The sequence below is a fragment of the Uloborus diversus genome, chromosome 2 (genome assembly GCF_026930045.1).
Source record: "Uloborus diversus isolate 005 chromosome 2, Udiv.v.3.1, whole genome shotgun sequence".
NCBI classification, from domain to species: Eukaryota; Metazoa; Arthropoda; class Arachnida; order Araneae; family Uloboridae; genus Uloborus; species Uloborus diversus.
In genome coordinates this window covers 53,572,097-53,585,335 of record NC_072732.1, presented here as the reverse complement: position 1 = coordinate 53,585,335, position 13,239 = coordinate 53,572,097, and the positions used below count along the sequence as shown (strand labels likewise).

The following is a 13,239-nucleotide window of genomic DNA, read 5'->3' as shown; positions in this document are numbered from 1 at the left end:
TTCCTTCCAGAATTTCTTTGAAACCTTACTTTTATCTTTACTAATAATAAAACTGAAAGTCTCTTCGTCCGGATCTCTGAGGGTCAGGATCTCTGTGACGCGCATAGCGCCTAGATCGTTCGGCCGATTTTCATGAAATTTGGCACGACGTTAGTTTGTAGCATGAGGGTGTGCACCTCGAAGCGAGTTTTCGAAAATTCGATGTGGTTCTTTTTCTATTCCAATTTTAAGAACAAAATTATCATAAGATGGACGAGTAAATTACGAAATTATCATAACGTGGAACCGTAACATGGGCACAAGCCAATTGGCGAGAAAATTCACCATACATTATTTGTAAATATGCAGGCGAACCAAAAGACCTTTTAATGTTCTATTACGGGCAAAGCCGTGCGGGTACCACTACTTTACTATAAAGAGATTTAAAAAAAAAATTGTATATTTACGTTGACAGTATAAATTATATTCTCCGTTAACATAGGGCTAGAAAAAAGCCACATTCCTAATTCCATTACAAACCAAAATGTTCCGTAACATTTCTTTAACTGTTGCTATTACAAAAAACAATGTAAAGTGCAGACGATAAATAAAAAAAGATGTTGAGAAGAATTTTAAACATTAACACAGCAGACGATAAATTAACCAAAAGCCGTAACCAAGGTGTTAACAGTAATATTTTCCCTTTTCATGCTTCTGCGTTACCAAGAGCTGACCTAGCGAAATATTCACAAACCTTGATTTCATAAGCAGCAGAACGTACCGGGTGCTTCCAGAGGTGAAGCTGTTGCTTCGGAATCTTAGCAACTGCTCTTGTCTGTGGCTCCCAACGATCAAATAGATGCTCCGCATCTATCATTTTCCCCAGCCATTTCTTCTGGAGGTGCATGAAGACGATATTGGCAAGCGAGATAACTTATGGGCAAATGCTTTTTTTTTTTTTTTAATTTGCTTTTTTTTTTTTCGATCTTCATGTGTGTATTTTATACGCTTGTATTTGCCAGCTATTGGGAAAAATGTTAGGAGTATTGAATGAAGATTTATTCAAAATAGACATAAAATAGAAAAAAAAAAAAAAACAAATTTTGGTGAAAAGCAAAAACATGTGTTTATTTTTTTGTAATGGTAATATTTTGCATTTTTGGAGAGGTGCAAGTCATTTGAAAAATAATGACTGTGAACATTGATTGCATATATTTAGCTTTTGCTGAGGACCAAATTTAAACCATATTGCCAAAAATATGGCAGCGAACTTCGCATTTCCGTGCTTTGATTTAGGTAAGAAAAGTTTTTGCAAAAGATACAATTAATTTTTTTTAATTATTTCTCTCTGCATAAATATTTCTTGAAGATACTTTTTAGTGAATACCTATTTGTGTTTATACGCAGAGGGTAGAGCATCATTTCTTAAAAATTCCACAACCGTGTTGAATTGAGGAAAGGACTTCATTTTAATTGTAGACAGGGTGAAACAACAATTCTTCATATCGACGACTGTAAAGTTTGTCGGTCAGGACTGTAGCCATGCTATAGATATAGAGATCCAAAAACTTGAGATATCTATAGCACCCTCATCCGAAAGAGGAAACAGCATTTCAGAAACCATCCGAGGCTTCGTGTCAGAAGATAACACATATTTCGGAACTCGCAGCTAATAGCTGTTATAAAACGGTCATCAATGTGAAAAAAGGGAATGGCGCAATGACCATTCGTCCCGTTTTACCCCGTTTTCAGGCCCTGTTGTCCCCGCACCTAAGTTGCGGGACGCCGAAATGTCCCGTTTTCTGGAGTCACAAAATGGATCACTAGAAATTTTTTACCGAAAGTTTTTGGATGGAACTGTTTAATCATTTTCATACGAATAATTTGTATGAATCGAACTTCGCATATTTATTGAATGGTTTTACGGTTTTCCGGGCTTAATGCATCGGTGTAAAAGATATTTTGCTATGAATAATTCACGAACTAGCTAAAAAATACAGTTGTAAATGGCAGTTTTAAAATAATGCTGATTGTAAAAGAAAAAAGCATAAAACCCAGGGTAGAATTCCATTTCTGTTTCAAATCAGTATCAAATGTACTGAAGCAAATATGTGCATTAAAAATGTATTAGTACATTAATTATTCTTTAAGTGTTCTTTCTGTTTTTGTCTGTTATTAGCACAAACTGTAAAAAAAAAAGTGCGATTTTTTATTTAACTTTATTTACTCATTTATTTTTTTAAACATATGCAGTTGCCAAAAATGTTTTAAAATCCGAATTAAGATCCTTTAAAAAATCTAGGGGAATATTTTTCATGCGAAATTTGCCTATCTTTTACTCTTAGGATACGTAGAGAATGATACCAGGCTTGCTGTTCGCTCTTCTGGGAAACATTTCAAAAGACTTTTTTCGCGCAACGTCTTATTTCTTCTTGAGGAGAAAGGAGAAAGAACTCGCTTTTTGGCACAAGGTCGATAACCATCCTAGTTCGTTTTTGGTTAATCAGGCCGGTTTTCGTGACCCCTATTTTAACTAATAATGTTTAATCCGACGCACAATGTGGCATAGTGGGCAAAAATCCACCGAACTCGCGGGTTTTGAGCTAGGATCTTTAATTATGGCTCAAAATGCGGCAAAATTTTTCGACTATTTCGTAGTGGTGCTACGCTTTTGAATTTCTTAACCCCCTAAGCCCCGCAGAGCTCAGACTGGACCCAAGTCGCGATTTTGAAAACTAAAAAGTATGACCATATTTTTTCCCTGATGTGTGGCTCAATGCTTAGTATAAATCGAGAAATTGGATGATAAAACACAACTTTTGATCAGTGCCGGGTATTTAGAAATGCTTTTTTCCACCGTATAAGTCATTAAAACATGATTTTTCAGGTTTTTCCGTTGAAAAAATGGGTTTTAACGGTCTTCACACATCTCCCGCGCAAGAACAAATATATATTTTAATTCTAATCTACAAGTTTACAATCATTTTCCAAAGTTCAAAAGGTAAGAACCTCCCTAAAACACCGAAAAATTGCCCGAAGTCCGAATTTCAGCTCGAGATCCTACCATTGTTCGTGGGAATCATCTGTGCAATAGCGGCAAACAGCTTATTTTACATTTATATGTATACATTTTGCGAATAAATCGTCTGCGTTCGAATAAAGAGCTTTACATTTAAAATTTCCGAATGCTTATGATGTTTTAAGAAATTTTAATGTATTAAATAACAGTTGAGTAAATGTGTAGACGCAAAATTAGTATGTTTGTCTGTTTCCCTGGATTAATAGTAATATTTGAACTGTAACAGGTATGTTCACTCTTTTACATAAGTATAAAAAATGGAAAACTTTGTCCTCTGTTACAAAAACAATTATTTAAACAAATTATGTAAATTACATTTTTTTAAAAATTAGTTTCTGCGCGTAAGACCAACAAAACAACATAAATTTTAATATAAATTCAATAAAACGTTATAATAAAGTTAAAATAACATGTATTTACTATTTTTCATACTTCTAAAGTGAAAGCTAATGGACATATATTTGTAAATATTTGTTTTTTAAATTAAATAGAGTGAAGTAAAATCACATAATTTTATTCATCCTTTCATCCCTACCTTAAATTTAGCTGTATTATAACCTAAAAATGATGTTGTTGGGAACAAAACTGGGGCTGAAAGGGTTCATTTGAGCATTAATTGTTTTGTTTAAAACACATTAAAATTTTAACATGTGTTTTTACATTTTAAGCTAGAATTCCAATAAAAACACTTACGTAAAAGAGTGAACATACCTGTTACAATTTAAATATTACGATTATTCCGAGGAAACAGACAAACATACTAATTTTGCGTCTACACATTTGCTCAACTGTTACTTTAATACATTAAATTTTCTTAAAAATATCAAAAGCATTCGGAAGTTTTAAATGTAAAGCTCTTTATTCGAACGCAGATGATTTATTCTCAAAATGTATACATATAAATGTAAAATAAGCTGTTTGCCGCTATTGCACAGATGTATTCCCACGAACAATGGTAGGATCTCGAGCTGAAATTCGGACTTAGGGCAATTTTTCGGTGTTTTAGGGAGGTTTTTACCTTTTGAACTTTGGAAAATGATTGTAAACTTGTAGATTAAAATTAAAATATATATTTGTTCTTTGCGCATTTTTGTCACATAGTACACATACGTGACAGAATGTTAAGAGTAACATTTAACACTAGATAATTTATTTCTATGACTATATGATTAGATATCAAAAGAAATCATCATGCATTTAATTCATTCGTCACGGAAATGATTTAACTGATATGCGAAATATTTTCAAGATACATTATTCTTTCACACAATACTAAAACCATAACCCTATAAACACATTTTTGGCGAAATTCTTCCACCGATAATGTCAGCCTTTGCAGAGCAATAAAGTAAATTTGGCGCGATATTTTAGCGATAAAAATTCCAAGCTTTTATTTTTTATTGTTCAAATTCTTAACGTTCTTTCTGGATTTTTCAATCTGTTTTGCGATAAATATTTTCAAGAAAATTTATTTGCATACTGTCCATTTCAGTTGGATGCCATAGTAACAAGGTTATTTAAATCATTTATGTGGAATTAGGTTTAGGAAAAGCAGTAATTTTTCAGTATGGCCCTATAGTGTACAGTCAATGTTGTTAAGTCCGCTTTTTTTCATCGAATTGAAAAACCGATATTTTTTCAAATTCACTCAGAACGAGATAAATAAAATGTGTACTCACAGTTTATATCATATTTTTGATGTTACGCTGTTGCGGATGACGATTCCAAATGATGAATTACGCAAATAAAAAAAAATACACATAACAGTTTGTTTTGCCCAAAATGAACACGTGGAACGCAATGTTTTAGTTTTTTCGTCAGTTTTGTAAATCACCGCAAGGTAGCGTATTCGAGCTCTGGAGTTGCGAATACCTATCGTCATTGTTTGGAGGGGAAATTTTGCATGATGATTTTTTTTTCTTTTATTTATGCCTGATTGTTGAATATACGTCACTTGACACAACTTTTGTTTTCAAAATAGACCGGGCAAAGCCGTGCAACGCAGCTAGTTCTAATATAAATAGAGGGGATGATTTTGTTTGCGTATTTCAGAGTGAGCAAGAAAATACTTAAACTTGTTTGTTGCGGACCGATGCAAAAGAAGTTTTGCAGAGATTCATTTTCCAAATATCGACCATTTTGACATGATTCAATGGATTTCTCACGAAATACCGCCAATAGAGTCAGACTTGAAAAGTCTTTTTTTTTTTTTGCCAAATTTGTCTCCAACTTGGCGATATATTACACAGTTTGAGACGAAAACTAGACGACCAAAACCTTAACGATATATCGGCAAATGGTCGCCGAATTGTAATTTCACTTCAGTTGGCAATGATATTTACGCTGATTTGTCACCAAAAACGTGTAAAAAGACCCTTTTTGGAACATTTGAATGCAATCAAAGGAAGAAATGCAAAACTAGACCCCATCGAGAGTCTACATACGAAATTTCAACCTTATAAGGTATACCGTTTTAGAGTTATGCGAAATACATGCGCACGCACATACGTACGTGCCGATGTCACGAGAAAACTCGTTATAATTAACTTATGGGTCGTCAAAATGGATGTTTCAGAGGTCCAAACGTTCCTAGGCTCATACATAAGTGCATACAAAACGAAAAAATACTTCAACATTCATTTCCGGGCAACCACAATGGAAATTGAGGCTAATATTTAATCAAAACATTTTTGGGATTGCGATACTTCCTTTACAACGTAAAGGGGAGTAAAAACACAAATAAGCATAAAATTATCAGCACAATTAAGCTGCCAGTTCTGCAACGTCCCCCTCCCATAACGGCAAAACAAAAGGAGGGTAAAAAGTACATTTAAAAATATCAGTGCTCCCATGACGTGTTTAAAGTCATATTCATCTGTATTTTTAAGCATGTATAACGTATAACTGTTTCAAAAAAAAAAAAAAAAAAGAACAGCAGTCATTCCATATCATTAGTGACATTACCGATCAGGCCAGTGCACGATCATTCAAATTCATAACACCTAACTGGAAGCTTTATACACTTGGAATTCGCATAACTGTGCTTTCGAGTGATTAGGAGTGACAACTGTGCTACTTCTTCTGAAATAAACCATTGTGATATTAAATAACATTGTAATTTTAAAAGACAATTGTTTCCTTCAGTCAAAAGTACTAATTTTAGTCACTGAAATTGTCAGAATGAGTAAAAAAAACGAGCTGATGTGTGCATCACATGACTTCCTTTTACTTCAATTTAATGTCATTTCCCCATTATTGGCAAATTCAATGTGATTCAATTGTTTACTCTCTAAATATCACCAACATTAGCCAAATTGAGACCAAATTTAAAATTTAAAAAAATTGCCAAATTTGTCGCCAAGTTGGTGATAAAATTTGGCGATCAAAAGACTGGTGATATATCGCCAAGTGTGCGACAAATTATAACACCACTTGAGTTTACATCGAAATTAACAATGATTTCCCCCAAAAAAGGGGCAAAACACCCCCTTTGGAACATCCGAATGCAACCAAAAGGGAAGGTGCACAACTACACCCCACTAGGAGTCTACGTATTAAATTTCAATTTTCTAGGACGTACCGTTTTTGAGTTATGCGAGATGCATACACACACACACACACACACACGCACGTACGCACATGCATACGTACATACGGACGTCACGAGAAAATTCGTTGTAATTAACTCGGGGGTCGTCAAAATGGATATTTTGGGTGTCTGTACGTTCCTTGGCATATATCCACGTGTGATCGGATCGAAAAAAAAACTCAACATTAATTCGGGGGTGAGAAAAATGGAAATTAAGGCCGATTTTTGAGTGAAAAATTTTTCGCAAATACAATACTTCCTTTTTTGTAAAAGGAAGTAAAAATCGTTTTGACCATCCGTTTGATTTAAGTAATTTTGTTTTCTTAAAAAATGAATAGGATTATCTTTCTTCGAAGGGACACTGCTGGTTTTACTTATAGCATAAATTTGCTTATTTTTTGAAAAATTATTCTAGGTACTCTTTACTCAATTTCATTTTGATAAATATATTTATCTATTGCACATAAAATACTTGTAAAAACAAAACAAAAAAAATAATAATAAACTACTTAATTTCAAGAAATTATTTTACAACAATTCAAAGTGACAATATATTTTAAAACTATCATTTAAAGTCATTATCAAATATTTAATTTACATGCATCACAAAAAATTCCAATAATATCTTAGAATATTATAACAAAAAAAATCGTCGCCAAGTTGGCGAAAAAACTTGGCGACCAAAAGCTTGGCGATACGTCACCAAGTGTTTACCAAATTATAACACCACTTAAGTTTGCATTGATATTAACAATGATTTCCCCCCAAAAAGGTGCAAAAGACCCCCTTAGGAACATCCGAAAGCAACCAAAAGGGGAGGTGCACAACTAGACCCCACTACGAGTCTATGTACCAAATTTCAACTTTCTAGGACATACCATTTTTGAGTTATGCGAGATACATACGCACATACGCACATACGCACATACACACATACGCACATACATACAGACGTCACGAGAAAAGTCGTTGTAATTACCTCGGTGATGGTCAAAATGGATATTTCGCGTGTCTATACATTCTTAGGCACTTTTCCGCATGTGGTCGAATCGAAAAAAAAACTCAACATTCATTTGGGGGTGAGCAAAATGGAAATTAAGGGCGATTTTTGAGTGAAAATTTTTTCGCGAATACAATACTTCCTTTTTTGTAAAAGGAAGTAAAAATAATAATAAACTACTTAATTTCAAGAAATTATTTTACAACAATTCAAAGTGACAATATATTTTAAAACTATCATTTAAAGTCATTATCAAATATTTAATTTACATGCATCACAAAAAATTCCAATAATATCTTAGAATATTATAACAAAAAAAATCGTCGCCAAGTTGGCGAAAAAACTTGGCGACCAAAAGCTTGGCGATACGTCACCAAGTGTTTACCAAATTATAACACCACTTAAGTTTGCATTGATATTAACAATGATTTCCCCCCAAAAAGGTGCAAAAGACCCCCTTAGGAACATCCGAAAGCAACCAAAAGGGGAGGTGCACAACTAGACCCCACTACGAGTCTATGTACCAAATTTCATTTTTCTAGGACATACCATTTTTGAGTTATGCGAGATACATACGCACATACGCACATACGCACATACGCACATACGCACATACACACATACGCACATACATACAGACGTCACGAGAAAAGTCGTTGTAATTACCTCGGTGATGGTCAAAATGGATATTTCGCGTGTCTATACATTCTTAGGCACTTTTCCGCATGTGGTCGAATCGAAAAAAAAACTCAACATTCATTTGGGGGTGAGCAAAATGGAAATTAAGGGCGATTTTTGAGTGAAAATTTTTTCGCGAATACAATACTTCCTTTTTTGTTAAAGGAAGTAATAACATGGATCCAGAAAATACTTTCATTTTCCCAACAGTTATTTTTTAATTATTTTTTTGAAATGTCCGATTTTGAAAACAAGGCGTGGTCTTTATGACGTCACAAATGATACAATTTGGCGCATCATTCCATCACGTTTCCTCGTTATGATAATGAAGCAGCGAATTAAATATTGCACTCTACTCTTGCTATCAACCATATTGTTGCCAATACACGTGAGTAAAGATGCGAATTAAACATTTTTCTCCGTGAATGGCATTTCATCATTTGTGATGTCACACGACAGAAACGTACACAATGAAAGCGCACCGATTTAAGTATTTTTTTTTAAATATTAAACTTGAACAAATTATTTAAAAAATGGTCTGATCCTATATTTTTAAGCATGCTCTTTCAGAAAAAAAAATACTTTAAACTTTTGGAAACGACCCCATTGTTGTTCTAGAATAGATTAGCAAAAAAGCGGGACATCTGTTTGTTGAAACTATTATTAATGTTACAAATCTTATGGAACCTATTTAGTTATCCCATGATGATGTTGATGAAAACACGTTTAATGCGAAATACTATGCCAGTAAGGTACAAAAAAAGTTTTTTAATTAAAATCATTAACTTTTGTCATAAAGATCCAGATTTAAATCATTGTTTTTGTTATTTATAGCAATATCCAAAACATTAAGTTTGTGATCTTCATTTGCATGGTTTATATTTAAACAATCAGAAAAAACTATTTTATGTTCATCAGGAAGTCAGAATTCAAAACCAGTATGTCGTCGATATAACGAAATAATTTCAGGCTAATTAGAGTTGCTGACACTATTGCTGCTGTACAAGAATAATTTGTACTCATGCCTATGCCATGCGTTTGTCTGCAAATTGCATTCTGAAAATAAATAATATTATTGCTAAAACAAAATTTAAAGAGGTTTTGAAATAAACTTCTATTAATGCTAAGTTCAGTTTCAAAAGAAAATAAATCAAAAATATCTTTGATGTTGTTATAGAGCGAATCAATAGAAATACTGTTGAAAAGATTTTCAAAATCAAAAGTTTGAATGAATACATGTGTGCAACCATATTTAAGTTTATCTAAGGATAGTCACTAAACGATCCCACAAAATATCGACATAGTTTTATATTTTGTGGAACTAAAAAATAAAACATTTTTATGCCGTGACTTTGAGTTCAATTTCACTTTTATTTCTTGAAGCGTTGCAAATTTTTAAATATAATATCTTTTATCTTGAACTCACTTTGTAGGAAAATTGATTTCGTAAACTGAATCAGTAAACAGCCCAAAGAAAATATGGAAAACTATTTTTTTTTGAAGTGAGAGAAATTTGAGTACTAAGGTACTTAATTATAAAATTTTAAGAAATGAAACTCAATTTTTACACACACGCACTAAACTTGAATTGAGACTCCTTTTCTAGATTGTAGTTTTCCTTCCTTGTTTCCATTAATTAAAATTGGATTTTTTCAAATTTTAAACTATTTTAATCTTTCTTAAGATAGGAAATTAAAGCATAAAGTTTTGATTCAAAAATAGTAAATTACATAATTAAGAAAATAACCAATCCATTTCTGTAAATTTGTAAAAAAGAAGTGAAAAACTGAGAGAAAATACTATATGGGAAAACGTTTCATTTGTGCATTGTATATTAGATTAGTCTTCAACCTTTCAGGCTCTGTGCTCCCTTTAAATACCGATAAGAGATCACTCCAATCTCCCATATGTGGTTTATACAAGAAGTACAATAGAAAACTGAAGCTGATTAGGATAGCTGAAACTAATTAATTAGCAAAAATCTCAATACTTTCACATACAAATTCACAAAACTGTATTTTAAAAATATTATTTGAACATATGAAATCCAAGAATCATAGAAATAAATACTTTTTTGGGTTTATTTACTATCTAGGTGAGGTTGATGTTTACATAAACACCTTTCACGACAAAAAAAAAAAAAATGAGAAGGCTGACTCTGATTTTATATTCACACGTGACCAAAGTTAAATAAATTATTGTTTGTTTTACTGTTTATTACATTAGGGTGAGAACCGCTGGTATATTATCTTTTGCAATAGCAAGGAATCAAAGGGAACGTTTGCAAAATGGTTTTATTACTTCAATCAAATTTTGACGTTTATTAGGCACATGGAAAATTTTATTTCATAAAGCATTTGTTACACAAATTCAATTCATTAAAGTTATTAACTTTGTTAAAATCTTATGCGCATTTTTAAGCTTATTAAGTAATACTTTTATTAAAGCACTTTTTATAATCATAGAATACAGAAAACACTCACAGTGCTGTAGAAAATAAATATCATTGCATTTTTTTTTCTTCTTCTTAAACAGAGAATCAACTATGGACATCAAACTGCAAGACGACGACATGACAACAGAAAAGCAACTCGAATCCATCTCCCCTCAACCCTCGCACTTATCAAACAAATTTTCCATCGATGACATCCTATCCGGCAGCACCGGCACCACAAACCGTTCCAGCAACAACATCGCCAACTTGCCAACTTCAGCCATCCTCTTGAGAGCAGCAGCCCGCGCGAATCGCCTTAAAGAAGAAGGTGGACCTTTCGGCTTTCCAAGGCCTCCCCTCTGTGTCCGGCCTACCCCTGTGGCCTTCCACTCCAGCCCCTTGTATCCTGCAGCAGCGAGAACAGACGCCCTGACACTGGGTTACCTAGCACCAGCACTGGGGTTGGAGTCCGGCTCCATAGCACCACCGCACCACACGAATCCGGGAGAGGTTGGCCAGCATGCCGGATCATCGTTTTCCAATTACGCAGTGACGTCGGCAGCTTCTGCGCTCGGCAATTACGGAACGTGGCTTGGCAGACCTCCTTTTTTCACACTATCAGGTGAGTGAAGTAAAATGTCATCCGTTTAAAAACAATTGAGGAGTGCTTGCTAGTTAATTTAATTTAAATCACTTTCTCGAAAATGTCCTGCTAGATGTTTCCGTCTTATTTATTAATTGTCTTGACAGTGAGATTAATCCTGAAGTTCTGACCACTGCATTATCAGAAGTTTAAATTTTGTCATATTTTCGAGATCATTTTTTGTGTGTGTTCAGTTCTATGGAACACACAATTAATTTTCTATGACTTTTAGTTCTGCCACCAGAACTTCAATCTCTTAGCAAAATTTAAACAGATCAAATTATATCACACTTTATTTCTTACGCAGATATTATTAACTTCAAGCTTCAAGTTTTACTTTCAAGCAAATGTTGAAACGTTAAATTTCTCTTAGGCATTTTACCGCAAACTCATAAATAATGACAAGAACTTCTTATAGTGCGCCTCTGGTAACTATATGCCTGATCTTGAAGGAGCTCATTTATGTTTAGGTTGAAAGAAGAGAAATTCTCATATAAGCGCAATGCCAATAATCGTTATCTCAACGCAAATCTGATTTCCTCAATCATATTCTAACAAATGGAATCGCTTAAGTCACAGTGGATCGGAAGTCAATTTATCAGAGTTAGACTATATCTGCCTCATCCTATTTCCTCACAAAATCACTTCTTGAAAATGATACTATATGATTATTAACGTTAAACATTAAAATAGCTTGAAAATATCTTTTTTGAAGTCCAACACAATTTTAAAAATTGTGATGATTTTTATCTTATATCGTTACTAGCTACATTGCCCGGCTTTGCATGGTCTACCTCAAAAATAAAAGTTACGTCAAGTGACGTGTGCAACAGTCAGGCTCGAACAAAAAAAAAAAAAAAATCTGTAAAATTTCCCGAGAAAAGCCCGAAACAAAAGACTGATCATTATTTGTTCATGTTCAAGAAAAAAATGGCAATAGATCTTTCTCTCTTCTCAGTGATTTTCTCCACGCTACAAGTTTTAATAAAAGCATCGATCATCAATGAATTTCTAATTAAAGGCTTACCAACATTTTAGCATGAAATTGGTTAAAATCAGTTATAACTCACATTCTAATTACCTTGGAACATTGGAACAAATTTTATCTGATGCAGAAAAATCATGAGTTTCCATGGATATTTTATTCTAACTTTTGTGAGCATTTTTTCACCCTCAAATTAGAAAAATACCTTTTTCGGGTTCAAAAATCAAAATTCGAACAGTTCGGTTTCTTTTTAACGTTCTACTCCCCCCCCCCCCTACACTACGTTCCTTCTCAGGTGCCCAAGTACCTCCCTGTCAAATTTAGTCGAAATCCGACGTAAACTGGATTTGTACAGGGAGTATACATACACACATCTATACATTACCTGTTTTATATAAAAAGATTTATTTTCTGAGAGAGTGGGGGGGGGGGGACTAACTGTTGAGGGAAACTGAAGCTTTTCTTTTCTCTAAATGAAGTGTTCAGCAGCCAACGCTATTAATTTAACAGGGCAAGAAAATGACAAAGGTGATGACAAAGATGTTTTTCTTGCATTCAACTGGCACTCTCGAGTGTTGAATTTATGTCATTGAACCTTTAGAAACGTTTTTATGAAGAACTTTGCTTAAAAACTCATATTAAACACATTAAGATTCTTAGATTTGAAAAACCAAAATTTTTATAATGTCGATTTAATTGAGCTGACTTTTTAATAAATTTCACGACGTTCAAAGTTCAATTTTGCTAATAAGTTCATACAGTAACAATATAATATTCCTTCCATGCTTCGAAGCTTCATTAAAGCGTAGTTAGCTTTAGCATAATAATGAAATTTACTTAAAAACTCTCAAA

General features: G+C 33.4%; 1 protein-coding gene across 1 annotated transcript in view; it reads left to right on the top strand.

Moving 5' to 3' along the window:
- The window catches only part of LOC129216316 (homeobox protein MSX-2-like), a 51,855-nt gene that overhangs the window by 24,753 nt on the left and 13,863 nt on the right, over window positions 1-13,239 (top strand). Inside the window, exon 2 of the mRNA XM_054850527.1 lies at window positions 10,861-11,381. Within this exon, the coding sequence (XP_054706502.1) occupies window positions 10,861-11,381 (521 nt within the window). The remainder of the gene's footprint in view (window positions 1-10,860; window positions 11,382-13,239) is intronic.